General features: G+C 36.5%; 1 protein-coding gene across 3 annotated transcripts; it reads right to left on the reverse strand.

Annotated features, from left to right (window-relative positions):
• Positions 1–2,193: 2,193 nt before the first annotated feature.
• On the reverse strand, positions 2,194–16,815 carry IFI44 (interferon induced protein 44). Of its 3 annotated transcripts, XM_004026024.5 has the most exons (9): positions 16,523–16,809; positions 15,776–16,242; positions 12,144–12,180; positions 11,215–11,410; positions 10,913–11,062; positions 6,770–6,941; positions 5,610–5,710; positions 3,395–3,569; positions 2,194–2,507 (listed from the first exon to the last, which is right to left on the reverse strand). In XM_004026024.5, exons 2-9 carry the CDS (start codon positions 16,230–16,232, stop codon positions 2,461–2,463), a joined length of 1,335 nt encoding a protein of 444 aa, XP_004026073.2. In that variant the 5' UTR covers positions 16,233–16,242; positions 16,523–16,809; the 3' UTR covers positions 2,194–2,460. The 3 variants fall into 3 exon arrangements, 2 of the variants coding, with proteins under 2 accessions (XP_004026073.2, XP_055207206.1); XM_055351231.2 differs by lacking the exon at positions 2,194–2,507 and having other exon boundaries at positions 3,400–3,569; positions 5,573–5,710; positions 16,523–16,811; XR_008668573.2 differs by lacking the exon at positions 2,194–2,507 and having other exon boundaries at positions 3,442–3,569; positions 4,815–5,710; positions 16,523–16,815.
• Positions 16,816–19,182: the final 2,367 nt, after the last annotated feature.

The following is a 19,182-nucleotide window of genomic DNA, read 5'->3' on the forward strand; positions in this document are numbered from 1 at the left end:
GTTGAACGCTGAAAAAGGGCAGAATGACCCATTTCAGTTCTTGATCAAACTGTTGCTATATTGATGATGCAGAACTTCATAAGTCCGTATGATGCTGAGTCTCTTAGCTCGGTTTTGTACATAGGCAACATGACGTGTATACTCTGATTTGAGGAAATGCAGCCTAGGAAACAGAGCTTATTCACATTCTGTTGTTCCACATCTTTAATAGTGTCCTAGGCCAGGGATGCCCATCCCCCAAGCCACAGACCAGTATGAGTTTGTGACCTGTTAGGGACCAGGCCACACAGCAGGACATGAGCAGCGGGTGACTGAGGGAAGCTCCATCTGTATTTACAGCTGTTCCCCATTGCTCACATTACTGCCTAAGCTCTGCCTCCTGTCAGATCAGCGGTGGAATTAGATTTTCATAGGAATGTGAACCCTATTGTGAACTGCGTGTGTAAGGGATCTAGATTGTGTGCTCCTTATGAGAATCCAATGTCTAATGATTTGTCACTTTCATGCATCACTCCAAGATGGGACTGTCTAATTGCAGCAAAACAAGCTCAGGACTCCCACAGATTATACACTATGGTGAGTTGTATAATGATTTCTTTTTATATTATAATGTAATAATAACAGCAATAAAGTGCACAATAAATGTAATGTGCTTGAATCATCCCAAAACCACCTGACCCACCACTGGTCTGCGGAAAAATTGTCTCCCATGAAACCAGTCCCTGGTGCCAAAAATGTTGGGGACCACTGTCCTAAGACATTGCTACACCCAAAGTATAAGCAAAGTCAAAGCCCGACATTCACTTATTCTAGTCAGAACCCAGTTGAAGACACCTGGGGCTACTAGTAAGGTTTCTACATAGTCTACCTGTGGTTCTTTGCTTTCAAAGAATCTTACCAAAAGCTGTGTTTTAGAAATTCTCTATTAGCATTCTGAATACTGTGTTACTACCTTAGCAGTTTCCATAAAGGAGTATGTCGTGATTCCACCCAATGTTTATAGCTTGAATGATAATATCTCTGTTTATTTCACGTACCCAAATGAAGACATCCAAGGAATGGACCAGTATATCAGCCTTTGTATTCTAATGCCTTCTGAGCCAGCAACTAGGCTTTATTTGGTGGCCACTGACATGATCCATTTTAATTCTTCCACAAAATTGTTACAGATATTCATAATTTAATGCTCCTCAAAGTGTATTCTTAATTGACTGATCATGTGGATCTCATGTGCACTAAATGCAAGGGCATTAACCACAGCATGAATCAGAATAGCAAGCATTACCTCAGATGAGTCAAAATTGTCCTATACTGTCAGATATACTGCCTTCAGTTTTGCCCATTTTGTGGACCTAACTTTGCCTTCAGCTAAGGTTTACCATCAGCAGGGTAACACTCAGAATAGTGGATACCCTGGCTAATAACTAGGCTGGGGCATAAGTGGGACTTCTGACATGCCTGCTGGTGAAGTTCTGTTTCTTATCTGAGTGCTAGTTTCTTGGATTTGTTAAGTTTATAAAAATGCATTGGGCCATATACATGAATCATGCACTTTTTATGTTTATACTATATTTTAACAAAAAGCTTTTTAAAAGTAATTGCTAATAATTGTATATGTATTAATAAGGCTTGAATTAAGATGGCTTAAGATTATCAAGGATGCTAACCTGAGAGAATGATAGCAACACATAAAGGAATAATGAACGGGTGAATGTGTGTGTGAGAGAGAGAGCGAGAGAGACAGAGACCGAAATAGAGAGACAGCTAGAGAGAGAGAAATAGTCAACAGCTTTTAAATCCCCAGATTCAATCATTTCTGAAGCCAGTTCCATGCCCTTTCTTTGGTTTGATTACTTGATCCAATACTATAATCCTCTTTTTTATTCATATAGTTCAGGGTGAGTGTTGTCACTTGTAACTAAAATAGTTATAACTATAAAGTAATCAAGCTATAGTCTCTTTCAGTTTTAGTCTTACAGAATTCTTATGAATATTAATTACCACATTCGGTAAGTATCAAACATTAAGCAAAAATGGCTTTAGGTTAAAGAATACAACATTAAGAAGGGATTCATACAGACCAAAATCACATACTTTAGAAATAAAATCAGAAGGCAAAATTAAGATGAAAGCAGTGAATATCAGAAGATGCTGACAAATCATAATTTTTCCAAAATCACACACACTCTCAAGTTAGACCCAAGTTTTATAAGAAATTTATTTTTTCACAGATACAGAACATAAATCCAAGAAAAATTATTATTATTTTTCACAATTATGACTAAATCATGTTATTTCTAGTTATTTACAAGTACTACAATGTTCTATGCATTTCTTCATCCTAGACATTAATAAAACACATCCCTTTGGTCTTAGTTACTTCTCTTTGGTCTGTGTTTTCTCCTTTCTAAATTTTAATCTTCTGTGATGTGAGGAAATTTACGTGAAACTTTCACATATCTATTTTTTTCCTTGTGCACAGTTGATAATTTCCTCCCTTAGATTCCCTGAGAAAAGAAACACAAAATATTCTTAGTGGATTATCTGAGGAAAGGCAACCAGAGGGAAGAGGAATATTGGGCCACTGAATATCTCAACCAACGCTAATATTAGGAGCACATGTACCATGAGGAAGAAAAGGGATGGGGAAACCAAGATGGCAGAGTTAGAGCAACAAAGTTAGTAAAATGAGAGTTTCCCAGCAATTTGAGTAAGAGAGAATTGGAGAGGATGTGATATTCTGAATTGATTTCCCAAGCAATAAAATAAGATTTGAGTATACTAAACTGAAACCTCTGTCAAATCTCTAAATGGAACAGTGCAGCATGTACTATGCACAGATTGTTAAAAGAAAGTTTATGTAATACTAAATTCTGTGGCCATTACATAAAAGGACATACCTCTACCTAGCAATGACCATACTGCATGAAGAGGGACTAAGATGAAGGAAAGAAACAAAAAGGCAAGTCAAAGAAAGACAGGAGTGTAAGGTCCTAAGGAAGGGGCAAATAATCAAAGGTCTCATCTGATCAGGAGCAATGCTAATCCAATCCAGTTCTAGGTCCCAAGTAAAGAAACATAGTCTGAGAAAAGAGGCCAGGGATACAGCTTGGGATGTTCAGAGAGTGGAAATGACAGAGGTGGATTATTTTAAAACTTTCATCTCAAGACAAAAAGGGAAAAACATAGTGCAGATTCTCTAGTATGAACTCCAGGAAAAGAGGGAAATGCAAGGAGGGAAAAATGCATCCAGGGTGTGGGTTAAAAAGCAGAACTAGCCACAGGGCAACAACCCACAAAAAGACAGAGAGCTGCCAGGTATTTAATAGATCCAAGCAGAAAGTAGCCAACTGCCTGACCGCTTCCAAGCTTCCACACCACCAAACACATCTACCTATTTGCTCAAGAGGCAAATCCTCTAAGAAGTCATCTGCAGCCCATAGCATTCGTCTCAGAGCAGAAAGAATTAGAACATCCTTTACAGGGTCCAGCTCCCACTCAGAGGAATAATTGCTAACCACCGAGATGTCAGAAAGAGCAAATCCAAGTTTTCTCTGGACTTCCTCTAGCTGCAATACAGAAATTAAAAAGACATTGCAAAACAGTGAAAAATATTATTTTATGTCAGTATAAATTATAAAAACAATATCAAGATGTAGGAACTTGGCAATAATTTCTCATTGGAAAAAAATGGAGATCTGGTCTCACAAAGTACTCTTGAAGAACTTCACATATCAAGTTCTAATGTCACTGATAATTGTAATTTGGAATACATGCGGTGGATTCTAAATGATTTAGAAACAAAATTTTTATGACACCTATGCTACAGTCCACACATTTCCTGTTTCTTTTAAAAAACATTCTCTGGATAAGTAGATTTTATTAGACCAGTTTAACGTTTAATTCTTGTTTAGACTATTTTACCTCTAGAATCAAACTGCCTAGGTTCGAAATATTTATCTGTCACTGCTCAGCACTGTCAATAAACGTTGGCAGATATTTACTCTGTTTTCTTTGTTTCCTCACTTGTAAAATGCAGTAATGATAGTACCCATTTCATAGGCTTGTTATAAGGACTGATTAAGAAAATCTATCACATACTTGGTGCTCAACAAATACTTGCTATCATTGCATTCTCCCAACTGGTGTTCCCACCTCCAGGTTCCTTTTGATTCCAATCTATTCTGTACACAGTGCCAGATTAATTTTTCTGAAGATCATAACTTTAATTAACTTTGATCATATCATTACTCTTTCAAAAAATTGCTGTGATTCCTCATAATGCTCCTAATTAAATAAAATTACTTCATGCAAATGTTCCTTGCCCACTTTATCTCTGCCTACAAAGATCCAGCCCTTCACTAACCTGAACTCCACATTTCCCAAACATGCTGACTTTTCCTCCATTAATATATTGTCTTATGCTGAATTTGTTGGCCCTTTTTGTCTCTTCATTTTGTGAAATATTTCTTCTCCTTGAAAGCCATTTCCCAGTGCCGTTCCATTTATGAAATCTTCCCGAACCCCTTTAACACTATACTTTCCTTCTCTAAACTTTTAAAGCACTTTATTTTTCATTGTTTCATTATATTTATCACACTCAATCATACATAATCTCTTAACTTTTTCTTATCCCACACTCCCATCCCCTCACCACTATTTATAAAATCGTAAAATTTTCAGTGCAGGGGAATTTTTTTCATGATCTGTGTAGCTGATAAGAGAGTAACACACTGGCTCAACCTTAAAGATAACATCAATAAACATTTATTGAATTGAATCTAGTTGAATTAAATTGTAATAAATGAACTTACCCATGTCAGTGTAAAGATAGACAGTTAGCCTTCTGTATCCATGGGTTCTGCATCTGTGAGTTCAACTAAGGCTCAAAAAAAATTGAAAAAAAAAGGCTGGGTATAGGGACTCATGCCTTAATCCCAGAACTTTGGGGGACCGAGACGAGCAGATCACCTGAGGTCAGGAGTTTGAGACCAGCCTGGCCAACATGGTGAAACCTCATCTCTACCAGAAAAGATTAGCCAGGCATGGTGGCACGTGCCTGTAATCCCAGCTGCTGAGAGACAGAGGCAGGAGAATCACTTGAACCCAGGAGGCGGAGGTTGCAGTGAGCCGAAATCATGCCACTGCACTCCAGCCTGGGCAACAGAAACTTCATCTCAAAAAAATAAAATTTGAAAAAATATTTCACCTGTACTGAACACGTACAGGTTATTTTCTTGTCATTAATAATTAAAAATAGAGTAGAACAACTATTTACAAAGCATTTAATTTGGGTTAGGTATTATAAGTAATCTAGATATTATTTAAAGTATACCAAAGGATGTGCATAGGTTATATGCAAATACAATTACTATGCCATTAAGCATCCACAGATTTTGGTAACAATGCAAAGTCCTGGAACTAATCCCCTGCAAATACCAAGGAACAACTGTATTTAATTTTTAAATCTTGGGAAATGGGCCCTATTTAAGTAATTTTGTAATTCTTCTTAAACCCAGTAGCTGCTTGTTTTTACTTTTATACACACTAGTATGTGATTGTAGTAACATACCCCAGAAAATGTGTTTACGAAGGGCATCATTCATTACCTTGGACCTCACAGGCACACATCTCTCTATTTCTATAAGGTCACCTTTTGTAATCAGATCCATGCTATCCACATGAGTGAGCAAAGCCACATGTACCACACCTATGCCAAACAGAATTTTTAAAATCATTTTAGAGAGCATCAGTATTTTCGAGTTACTTAACTATCAATTATGTAATAGGCAACCTATGGAACAATTTCAAATTTGGAAAGATCCCCCACACCCCGGTCACCCTCATCTCCCCAAAAAACTCCCCTGGACTACTTATTAGTATCTGGAATTTCTCTGACATGGGGAGTCACCTTCATTGATTTCCATGGTAACAAATGAGGCTTCAAATGAAACCACCTCTTGGAAGAGGTAACTAAAATTTATGCTGCAATATTACTGATTGATTTCATATTCTATCCAGAAGTTGTGTTTTGACAGAGACTAAAGACCAAAGGGCTCTAATAAACAAGATGGGGGAGAAGAATCCTCAAGAAAGAGACAGAATGTGTCAAAGCATCACAAGTAAACTTCCCTTATTTCACAACACTAGCAATCATCTCTCTGCACATCTCCTCTTTGCAAAGTTTTAAATTTCAGCAAGCAGGTAAGTTGGTCACTCTCTGCTTCAAAACTAAGAACAGTGATAAACTGGCTCTTTCTCACTCAAAGTGGATATGACAAGAAAAGCCAGAATGGGTCACCCTAAATCCCTGATCCTGGTTACCTTCTCCAAACTCTTTACCTCTCCCTACCAAACATCTTACCTTCCTGTTTCTTTTCCTTTCAGAAATGTTTCTTCTTCATTTTCTAATTCTTAAAGCTCAAGGCCCAATCTTGGTCAATAAAGCATGCCAGGATATATGGGTAGCATGTAGTTCAGATTGTACTACCCTTCACATATACATTAATTTGTTTTAATTCTTAACAAAAAAGTCTCTAAGAGGTACTATTATTATACTAATTTTATTGATTAGAGAATTGAGGCACAGAGAGTTTAAGTTACTTGCACAAAGTCATATAGCCAATGAATGCTCAATTTCATTGAAGCATCCTGGTAGGCTAGGGAAGATTAAAATATGCAATGACTTAAGTTCTTTATCCTGTCCAAAAAGCATTCTAAAATACAGTCTAGTCAATTACCCTTAGTAGCAAAGTGGAATGAGACTCACCAGCGTTTACCAACTCCCTTCGAATTCTTTTGATCTTTACTATCATCTGAGAGGAGAAGTATTCAATAGAGCTGGCATCAAATACAAATGCCACACAATGAATTCTGTCCTTCAGCGATGGGGAATCAATGTAGTCATGATGATTTAATTTGATTGATTCCATGGGATTAAACTGTAAGGTAGACATAAAGCAAGATATTAATTCAACAAATATTTATGAGCACAAACTATGTACCAGGCACTGTGCAAGTGAACCAAATGGTAAACAAAACAGAAAAGTCTCTAATAGTATGAGGCTAACAATCTTGGTAGAGAAGACAGGCATTATGCAAGTAAGCCAGCAGTCCTTTCACCTAGTCAAGTAAGGCCTCTGTGAGGAAGGGACATGTAATCTGAGAGCTAAAATAGCAGGAGTGAGTCTGCTAAAGAGAATAAGGATATGGCTGAAAGTGTTCTAGATAAGAGAGGCAATCTGCCCACAGATGGAAGTAAGAGCATTCAGAAAAAAAAGCTGGTACCATCAAGCAGAGCGCAAGGAGGGAAGGGGTCCAAGGTGAGATGACTTTACTCTTCATCTAGCACTTCTCTGTTGGGAATCTGTCCCACTGATATACTGACAAAAATGCAAAATGATACATGCAAAGATTATTAACTGCTGGAACATTTGTAGCAGAAAAATGCCATGTCAGTTAAACAATGTCTGATATGTCAATATAACATAGTTTTCTACCACTTCTCCAAGAATGGAGTAGCCGCAAATTTATATGTACTTTGTTACATATTTTAAAAGGCAAGTAAAATATAAATTTTATATGGTTACTAATGGGAAGAGGGGAGAAATTTATTTGAAGGGGCAGAGAAGGAAGATAGATTCTTTGACTATACATTATTTTGTAGATTTGATCTTTGAACCACATAAATGCTAAACATAAATATAAAACCAAATTAACTTAAAAAATCAATTCCTAAATTTAATTTAATTAGTGAACTGTTGTGGTTATAATACAAGAATAAACTATTCTGATTGACTTTAAAATACAATAATTTGTACACCCCTCCAAGGATACATGATACAACCTAAACACACTATAAAAATCTGTTAAAATGTTTTAATTGTTTCCAGTTTTGATTGTGATTATATGAAATGATATTAAGTGTGATTATGATGAGATTGTTCACGGTACTGATAGAGCTTTTATACTGAGGTTAGTATAGATGTTATATAAGATAAAGGAAATGAGCTGTGTCATGATATTCTGTTACCTCCAGTGTTTTTGAGAATGAGAATTCTCAGTTTGGGTGAAAGCAGATATACGAGTGATAGAAAAGAGAGTAAGTAAAAACTTTCTAGTACTGAATTTGAATAAGAAGTTTTTGTATAAGTTTATAATTTATTTTTTTCATTAAAATGTATATTACTTAACTCTACTCACTGAGAAAGTCAAGAAACAATGACCAACCAAGTAGCTATGAGCATTTCTAATGCCCCACACCAGGACTACTTGAAGAAATAGCTGTTTCAAAAGCTGTGGCAAGAATAAAAGAATATAAAAAAGACTTTTAGGTTCATGTCAAAAGGACTCAGGATCCAAATTGTAGAGGCTGTCACTGGTACAAGATGGTACATTTTACATCAGTATGGAGAAAACCTACAATGGATTGAAACACACAATGTATGTTCAATTCATATTGAGTTCTTAATAAAAATAAAATAATATCTTGACCCTATTGGCAAAGGCGAAGGAGATGTTATAATTTCAAAGTCTTGAAAAAAGGCAAAAATTTCAAGCATATATCCTGTTGTTCTTTTTAAACTGTGCCACTGGGTAATCAAAGAATGGATGAGGGTAAGCTTCCTTTCATATGTGAAATGGTGAAAGAATAATATAGAATGTCACTATTTTCACACTTTAACAAATAAATGGATCTAGGAATTAAACATTGATTAACACCAGTATTAGAAAAGGGATAAATCCCCATATTGTGCATGGTTTCATAGAATAAAACACAATCTATGAAGTAGAACCTAAATTGAAACACACTTTAGCTTCAACTCTCTTTTTTTTTTTTTTTTTGATATCTTATTGTTTTTTTTTTATTATACTTTAAGTTTTAGGGTACATGTGCACATTGTGCAGGTTAGTTACATATGTATACATGTGCCATGCTGGTGCGCTGCACCCACTAACTCGTCATCTAGCATTAGGTATATCTTCAACTCTCAATAATCAGGACACATAGAAAACAGAGGACCATGTAAAACTACCCCGAGGGATGCAAATAATGGAGTTCAGATTACGTAGAAGTCTACAAAACAACTAGATTTCTTAAGAAACAAATGATAAGGAAAAAGCAAGGGATATAAAGTCAGAACATACAATCAAAGAGACTGAATAGACCTATTTGAATGTTTTTCAAACAAACTTAAAGATGTATATTTATAAAGCAATTAGAAATTTGAACATTGAGTTGTATTTGATAATTTATGGAATGATTGTAAATTGTAGGTGGGATAAGAGTATTATGGCTATGTTTAAGGAGAAATATATATATGCTCCTATTTGTATAGTTATATGTATATTCAATATTGAATGAAATGTTATGATTTCCTGGGTTTGCTTCAAAATAATAAGAGAGAAGAGAAAGTGGGTAGATATAGATAAAACGAGATTGGCTGTGAGTCAAAAATTTTTGAAGCTGAGTACATGGGAATCCATTAAACTACTTTGTATATTTTAAAATTCTCTATGATAAAAAGTTTGTATTTAAAAAAGAATATTTAAAAATAAACAGCATTTACAAGATAACTCTATACTAAAGAATGAAAAAATCTTGCATGAATAGAAAAACAAAACTTGCTGTGTTTTTTAATAGGCACACGAGATATGTAAAGATGTCAATCAATTTTCAGTATAAAGTGTAAATATAATTTCAATCTAAACAACAAGAAATCAAACACAAATGATCAAACAAAGCACAAAAAACCTCACTTGAAAAGGTCTATGTATGAAAATTGCCAAGAAATACAAATAGGAGTAATAAAAAATGAATGTGACTTGTCTGGTAACTTATCAAGCCATAATTGATTACTATGGTAATTAAAACAATTAGATAATATAGTAATTAAAATAATTAAAATGCTGTCATGAAATAATAGATCACTACATCAATAGAAAAAACTAGACAATATAAAAACTGACCCAAATATTTCATAATGGAAAGATACAAAAGGCATTCAGTGAAAGATGCTGGCATCATTAACTACCATTTGGAACAAAGTAAACTTACTGATTAATTCAAGATCTGAATGTTCATTAAAAGACTAGAAGTTTAAAAAATATATACTGAGATGGTTCTTTGATCTCCCCTTCCTCTTGCCTGGATCACTGACAGTGCTCAGTGTTTTTTCACATAAAAATGACAGCCATATGTCTCAGTCAGGTGGGGCTGCTATGACACATTATACAGATGGGGTGCTTAAACAACAAACATTTATTTCTCACAGTTCTGGAGGCTGGGAATTTCAAGATCAAGGTGCCAGAAGATTCAGTTTCTAGTCACCGGTCCTCTTCCTGGTTTATAGAGAGTCACCTTCAGGCTATATCTTCACATGACAGAAAGAGATCATCTTTCTTATGTATATAAGAGCACTAATCCCATTCATGAGGTCTCTATCTTAATGACCTAATTACCTCCCAAAGTCGCTACCTCCAAATACCATCACATTGAGGAGTAGGGACTTCAACATATAAATTTGGGGGAGGCATATCTTAACAGCCCATGCTGAGGGCCTCAAAAAGTCAGAAGGATCTCTGAAGTTAGTAACTTCAGATAGCTGCCACACTGGTCCCAAGCTGCCTGCCTTCAGACTTCCTCTTACATAAGAAAAATTATCTGTGTGGGTAAGTTGATGTAGTTGGATTTCTGTTTCACATAGCTGAAAGCAATGGAAAGTGGAGTAGCTGTTAAGATAGCCGTGATGGAAGAGCCCTCGAGATGTTTTTATTCTTTTTGAAAAAAAAAAAATCTAAAAGAGACAAAGGATCTTGAGCAAGTATAATTTAAGAAGATAAACGCTGATACATTTGTACAAAAATAAGCATTTTAAAAATCAGTTATAATTTCTCATTAGTCAAATATTACCTGGTATCTATCACGAATGTTACCGTTCAAGATGTAGAATATGTCATCCCTGCACAGGCCACCTTCTTTCTCACTCAGCCCCAGTGAGTCACACAGAATAAACGGCAGGTATTTGCCATCTTTCCCGTCTCTAATAGAGTATGTCCTATACTGTAGAGGGGAGAAAAGCAATTTTAAAGATTCATTTTTTATTATAAATTGAGATGAAGTCTATATGTAATAAAGTTGATCTGCAAAAGGCTTTTGAAATATAATTGATTTGAACAGAGAAGCAAAGGCTAGGTGGCCTCAAATGTGCTTACCTTCTCAGATATCCCAGTTGTATTAGTGCCCACCAAAGCCTGATGCGTTACATGCCCTTGGAAAACAGACCTCACTGAGTTGAAAAAGCTGGACTTCCCAGCTCCAATTGGACCCAGCAGCAGAATTCGTATTTGTTGAACCAGGGATCCATATGGTTCATAAGTTCTCAAGGCAGACAGTAAGCTCTTCCTGAGCCTGTTTAGACATGACCGTTTTTAACAATTGACTGAGGTTAGGTCGCAAAACTTTATTATAAATTTTCTGAGAATTCATTTTTTCATAGATATTATTTTTGATTAGCAACTTGACTTCTTACATGAAAGACATGAGACGAACCTACCTGAAATCCTATTGCAAAAAGAACAAAAGGCAAAAATAATACACAACTAAAGCCAGACATAAAATCTTTCAGATTTAAATTACTAGACCATATAAATCTAAAGATAAGTAATAGCTGTTTTAAACATAAAGATCAATTATTTAAGACTAAACTTCAGAAGTCATATATATTGTGTCACATATATATAAGTCACAATATATATGACTTCTGAAGTTCATGAAAGTAGACAATTTCTAACATGTTCTTGAAGTTCATGGTAGCTTTTCTCCACCCACCAACCACTTCTTCTACAGCAACTCTCTAGAGTAGTTGAAATATTAACTGCAAGAATTCTAAGCAAAACACAGACATACAAACAAGTAATTATTTTTCTTCAAGTATATGACATTAAAATTCCTTTCCTCTACTCAGTGTCCTTTTTTTAACACTAATATTATCAAATATTTTATGATTATAAATACAGTTTGTTCTTGATGATCCACAAGTTATGTGTGATAATATGTGTTGCCAATTATATTGATGAGACCTATCATAGAATAAGTCAAAGATAATGAAGAGAGTAATAGAATCTTAAAAACATTGACTTACTCAATGACCCCTTTTATCTTTCTTTCATCCAGTGAATCTGGGGAAATAATCAAAGAATAATGTAGATTAGAAGTTGTCGAATAATTGGCTGAATGAATGAATGAATATCAGTGAATTCACTAGGGACAAGTACAAAAATAGCCTTTCCATGAGAATGGTCCTGTATGGTGAAAAGGGAGCAATTTTGTAGAGCAAATTCTGATAAATCTCTTTAACATCATCTCATTTGAAGAGGCTAGGGCTAGAGGTAAGGTAGACCCTCTGTACTATCAGCAGATCTCTTCTCATTCAATTACTTAACAGTAGTGTGCAACTTACTCCGACATGGGAATTGAGGGTGAGGGTGTTTTCTAAATAAAAGAAGCAAGGCCTAGAGATGTGGGAATATCTAATGTGGAAATGTGGGAATGTCTAATAAGACATTTTCCCCTCCATAATCCAATAGGTCTGAGAGGAATAATGTGCAGAGACACAAAAACAGAAAACACAGGCACTAGATTTTCTCTACAACCTGTTATTAACAATTGGAACTCCAGGAACTTCCAGCTCGCTTAATTTTATTCCTGCCCCCAGAAGAGAAGATGAGACTCATGCCTACCCAACCAGAGCACAGTAAATTGTTCAGGGGTAAGCAGTGGATTTCATTCAGATCAATAAGGCATGGGCTCAGAATTATTTTTTTTGGAAAGAGACATTTTTATGGTGAATTTAAAACAGAAAGAATAAGGATAAGCGATGCTACCAATTCTGTCACTTACAAAAGAAGAATATCATGTGGAACATTTATAAACGTGGCTATATGTATGGCAACAAAGTAAACAATAAATTATCAATAGTAGAAATTATGAAAACTTCACTCAATATCTATAATGTAATAAGACTAGCAAAGTGCAAGTACAAACAATTGGAAAAGCAGCCTCCTGGGAGTTTAAAAAGAACTGTCTTAAATAACTGTAATACCCAAAAGGAAATAAAAACCGCAATTATAAATATATAGGAAATAGCAATATGAACCTTTCTGTCAATGTTTTGATAAAATCCCGTTTCATTAATGGCAAGAAGGAAAACTTTGAAAATTGAAAATAGAATAAAAAAGAATAAAGAAACAAACCACACGAATATAAAGAGAAATTATAAAATATAAAACCAAATTTTAAAACGTGAAGAAAGGATAAATTAATATAGCAATTGATTATTTTAAAATGTAAAATAAATAAATTATTATCTTGTTTTATCAAAGAAAGACAAATTTGCTAAATGTCATACCACCACTCATATACCAAAATAGTTACATAATCTAAAAATAAAACAAAATGCTGAAAAAGATTTGGAGTGACAGAGACCTTTGTACACTACTTATAGTTGTAGAAATTTATATAAAACTATGTTGGGAAATTTCATCAGTGTCAACTGAAAATGAACATATACATACCCTATGATCCAGCAATTTCATCGTATTTTCTTCAAAAAACAATTATATGTATCAACCAAAAGATATGTACAATAATAATATTTATAGCAGTATTATTTGTAATAGCCCCAAACTGGAAAACAAATGTCCACCAGTGATGATTGGATAAAATACTGTGCAGGATGCACCACAATGGAATACTATATGAATGAAAAGGAACAAACTATTGCTACGTACAAAAATAAGGGTGAATCACTAGGAAGGTAGGAGCTAAAGCAGCTAGACAGATACATTCACTCACTTTACCAGGGAACACTCTCAGGGAAAAAAGGAAGACAACTGACTGAGTCTAATTTTCTAATAAATATGCTGGTAATTTTATGTCCTGGTAAATAGACTAGTGATATTTCCCACACGGAATACTACACATCTCTTGAACGTCCTTAACAGGATACCTGTGGCTAAGAATTACTTAGTGAATAAATCTAGATTCCAGCCGGGCACGGTGGCTCACGCCTGTTATCCCAGCACTTAGGGAGGCCAAGGCAAGCGGATTACGAGGTCAGGAGTTCGAGACCAGCCTGGCCAGCAAGGTGAAACCCTGTCTCTATTAAAAATACAAAAAATTAGCCGGGGATGGTGGTGTCCGCCTGTAATCCCAGTTACTCGGGAGGCTGAGGCAGGAGAATTACTTGATCCCGCGGGGCGGAAGTTGCAGTGAGCTGAGATCATGCCACTGCACTCCAGCCTGGGTGATAGAGACTCTGTCTCAAAAAAAAAAAATCCAGATTCCATGGATTAAGGGGGCATGCTTGCCTGCCTTGAAAATGTCGTGGAAACTGGTGTGTAATTTTTCAATATGTAAAGTGGCCCATAAACTTCACTTAAAACCCCTGCCTATTTTTCTGGCCCTTAAAGCATATGTCCAATATGGAAAGGAAAGATTTAGGGAGCCACACAGAATATCTAAGTACTCTTTCTGCCTTTTCTTAGATTTCTGCTTGCCCCTACCTTTGAAATTACTAATACAGCAGTATTAGATATTATGCTAAGTGAAATAAGCCAGACACAAAAGGACAAATACTACATAATCCCGCTTATATGAGGAATCTAAAATAGTCGAATTCATAAAAGCAGAGTTAGAATGGTGATTTGCCAGGGACTATTGGAAGGAGGAAAGGAGGATACATTTGTCAAAGGGCATAAAGTTTTACTAATGCAAGATAATTAAGTCCCAGAGATCTACTGTACAGCATAGTACCTACAGCAACAATACCATATGGCAGGGGTCCCCAACTCCCGGGACCACGGAGCCGTGGCTCTTTGTGGCCAGTTCGGATCCAGGCCACAGAGCAGGACGTGAGCGGCAGGTGAGTGAAGCTTCATCTGTATTTACAGCTGCTCCCCATTGCTCATATTACAGCCTGAACTCTGCTTCCTGTCAGATCAGTGGCGGAATTAGATTCTCATAGGAGTGCAAACCATATTATGAACTGTGCATGAGGGATCTAGGCTGCATGCTCCTTATGATAATCTAATGCTTGATGATTCACTGTCTCCCATCACCCCCAAGATGGGACCGTTTAGTTGCAGGAAAACAAGCTCCGGGTTCCCGCTGATTCTACATTGCAATCAGTTGTGTAATTATTTCATTGTATATTACAACATAGTAGCAATATAAATAAAGTGCACAATAAATGTAATGCGCTTGAAACCATCCCACCACCACCAGTCTGTGGAAAAATTGTCTTCCACGAAACTGGTCCCTGGTGCCAAAAAGGTTGGTGACCACTGCTGGTACACGGTAAGTCGTCACTTAACATCATCATGGATTCTTGGAAACTGTAATTTTAAGCAAAACAACATACAGCATGTCCCTTAATAATGTCTTTCTTCTATAATGATGAGGGAAATAAACTGGTTTCCTTGTAAGTTTTTTCACGTAAGTCACATTTTCCAAGAACCTATAGTCCACATTAACAGAAGATTTACTGTAAAAATGTGCTAAGAGGATAAATCTTACGTTAAGGGTTCTTATCATAAATATACATTTTATTGACCATGGTTGTCTCTTAGCAAACAATCTGTATCCAGGTTTCAGTCTGAATCATCCAAATCATTGACAAGTGAAAAGTTCATTTTTCCTTAAAGAGATGAATTGGTTCAAACCTACCAAACATGCAAGGGAGAACTCTATACAGGATTATCTAATTAAACCTACCTTCGCATCGAAAAACTTCATAATCCTGAATAGAGATAGTACAATTTTGAGCAAGTCCAAGATTTTCCATTGTCTTTAAGTCCATAATCACTTTTCTATTTCTTCCATCTATCTGGAAATTAGTTGGGGAGTTATATTTTGTAACATCACAACAAAACAGTGTTTCTGGTGTATATAGTCCTAGTTTCCATTCTGAAATTTTAGTCTCTTGAAGTGCGAAAAGGATGATGGAAGCATACTTTTCTTCCTGGTAACTCTCTTCTGCATATGCTCCAATAATATGATCTTCACTGTAAATCACTGTTAGAGTAGGCCCTTGATTACAACATCTGTCAAGCAAAACTCCATTACGGAATCCATGGACACTACCCTTATAGAGAAGGCTAAGCCGCTTCCCTCCAAAATGATTTTGCAGGATCTTTTCATGCAACCATGTCAAACGAGTTGTCACTGCCATACTTCTTGATCTAGTGGCAAATCAGATATATTTTCCATTAAATATTAAAAAACAGATAATATGTAGTTATAAAATTTGCATTTATGCCTCTTATATACTCTACATAATACAAAAAATGACAAAACAAAGGATGAACAGAAAGCAAAAAAATCATTGGCTAATTTTTTACTATAAATTATTGTTTTTTAAATTAAAACAAAAACTGAGATTGGCAAGTGACACTGTCACCTGAGAGAGACAGAGAGAGACTAATGCTAGCTAGGAAAAATGAAAAGCAGCAAGACATTTACCTGTTGTACTGTCTGTAGTATCAGCTAGAGCTGAGGGTAGCTGCTCTGTCTGGATAGCTAGGCAGGCACAAAATGGGAGAAGGAAATTATTCAGCAGCCTTGAAGCTTCAAAGACTCAGAGAAAGGAAACTGAAACTCAGTGTGCCCAGCCCACTTGACAGCATGCCAACTTCTCTCAACAAAGGAGCATAAGCTGATCCAGCTTTTAGACAGTAAATTTATATTTTAAAAAATTGAAAGAATCAAGGAATTGAAGTCAGAGGGAAGAAAACATAACAGCTCACTGACTTTTAAAAAATCTTTTTATTTAAGGAAAATGCAACCAATTTCTGTGTATGGACATACAAAAAGTATTGCACATTCTACCTCTAGAATATGTATCTCAAATTCATTTACATCTCTTAATCCCTGTTATCAATTAATTCTACTGTAGTATAGTTGCTTATGTAGAATGTTATTTTAGCCTCCAAATTTGTTCCTCTGCTTTTCTGCTTGCCCCCTCTCTTCTGACCACAGGAAAACGAGGAGACTTCACTTATAAGATACAAAACAACCTGTGTCAATTTCACAATAAAGCCCCTTCTCTAACTTCACATTGCTAAGGATCATAAATTCGTGTCCTATAGGCAGAATTCAATCTGCACATTTGTTCTGTAGGGCCAATGTAATGTCTTTATAGTTTTTAATTGTTGAACGTGAATGCTTTTATATCATTGGGCATCCACTCTCCAGTCCTCCTTTGTCCCCTCTTGCTTTATACCTGACTGGTTCTAAAAAATTTAAATTACCTGCCTGCCCTAAAAAGTTTTTTTTAATTTGCTGGCCCTATTAAAAACAATAGCATCATCAAATAAAAATATTTTAAGCAGCTTATGAGGTATTATATACTTGGCTTTAAAAATTATATTATTATAGACATTATTTGCAAGAGAATTTACATGTATCTCGTGTGTTTATTTTAATAACTTTATGATGGGGACACCAATATTATTGCCACTTTTCAAGTAAATAAACAGAGTTTTGGAGTATTAAGTGAGAAAAAGAGGAGGAATAGGAGTGATGTGGGAAGAAATCTCCTACTTTAGACAGCATAATCAGGAAAGGTCTATCTAATGAGATGTCATTGGAGAAGTGTCCTGAATGGAGTGAGAGGGATTACCATGGAAATATCTAGGAAAAGTGCTTTATAAGCAGAGAGAATGGCAAGGATAATCACCCCTGTGGCAGCTTTTTGAAGTAAGGAGTTCAGTATGGTTAGTGCAGAGTAAAGTTTGGAGGAGAATGGTAGTGAACAGGAGAATGGAGGGACCAGGTGGAGATAATTGAATCATGGGGCAGTTCGCATCATAGTGAGTTAGTTCTTACAAGATGTGATGGTTTTATAAAGGGCTTCCCCTTTCTCTGGGCACTCATTTCCCTCTCCTGCTGCCACGTGAAGAAGGACATGTTTGCTTCCCTTTCTGACCTGATTGTAAGCTTCCTGAGGCCTCCTCAGCCCTGTGGAACTGTGAGTCAATTAAACCTCTTTCCTTTATACATTACCCAGTCTCAGGCAGTTCTTTATAGCAGTGTGAGAACAGACTAATACAGTAAATCGGTACAGAGGGAGTGGGGCACTGCTATAAGGATACCCAAAAATGTGGAAGCAACTTTGGAACTGAGTAACCAACAGAGGCTGGAATAGTTTAGAGGACTCAGAAGAAGACAAAAAAATGTGGGAAAGTTTGGAACTTCCTAGAGACTTGTTGAGTGGCTTTGAACAAAATGCGGATAGTAATATGGACAATAAAGTTTAGGCTGAGGAGGTCTCAGATGGAGATGAGAAACTTGTTGGGAACTGGAGCAAAAGTGACTCTTGCTGTGCTTTAGCAGAGACTGGCAGCATTTTGCCCCTGCCCTAGAGATTTGTGGAACTTTAAACCTGAGAGAGATGATTTTATGTAACTGGCAGAAGAAATTTCTAAGCAGCAAAGCATTCAAGAGAAAGCAGAGCATGAAAGTTCAAAAATTCGCAGGCTGGCAATGGGATAGAAAAGAAAACCCTATTTTCTGGGGAGAAATTCAAGCTAGCAGCAGAAGTTTGCATACATAACAAGAAATTGAATGTTAATCACCAAGACAATGGGGAAAATGTCTCAAGGGCATGTCAGAGATCTTATGGCGGGCCCTTCTATCACAGGCCTGGATGCCTAGGAGGGAAAAAATGGTTTCCTGGGCTGGGTCCAGGGTCCCACTACTGTATGTAGCCTCGGGACTGTGTCACGGCCACTCCAGCCATGGCTAAACGGGGCCAAGGTACAGCTCAGGAAATTGCTTCAGAGGGTGCAAACCCTCAGCCTTGGCAGCTTCCATAAGGTCTTGGTCCTGTGGGTACACAGAGACCAAGAATAAGGTTTGGGAACTTCTGCCTAGATTTCAGAGGATATATGGAAACACCTGGATGTCCAGGTAGAAGTCTGCTGCAAGGTCAGAGCCCTAGAACCTCTGCTAGGGCAATGTGGAAGGAAAATGTGGGATCAAAGTCCCCACACAGAGTCCCCTCTGGGGCACTGCCTAGTGGAACTGTGAGAAGAGAGCCACTATCCTTCATTCCCCAGAATGGTAGATACACTAACAGCTTGCACTGTGTGCCTAGAAAAGCTGCAGAAACTCAATGCCAG

The sequence above is a fragment of the Gorilla gorilla genome, chromosome 1 (assembly GCF_029281585.2).
Source record: "Gorilla gorilla gorilla isolate KB3781 chromosome 1, NHGRI_mGorGor1-v2.1_pri, whole genome shotgun sequence".
NCBI classification, from domain to species: Eukaryota; Metazoa; Chordata; class Mammalia; order Primates; family Hominidae; genus Gorilla; species Gorilla gorilla.

Bases quoted from the DNA above. Each gene is read 5' to 3' on its own strand.
- IFI44 (XM_004026024.5), bottom strand. From the start codon at position 16,232: ATGGCAGTGACAACTCGTTTGACATGGTTGCATGAAAAGATCCTGCAA. The intron at 3,570-5,609 runs GTAATGAATGAT...TCTGTATTGCAG, and splicing joins GTGTGCCTGTGAGGTCCAAG to CTAGAGGAAGTCCAGAGAAA. The intron at 2,508-3,394 runs GTAGATGTGTTT...TTCTTTTCTCAG, and splicing joins TTTGCCTCTTGAGCAAATAG to GGAATCTAAGGGAGGAAATT.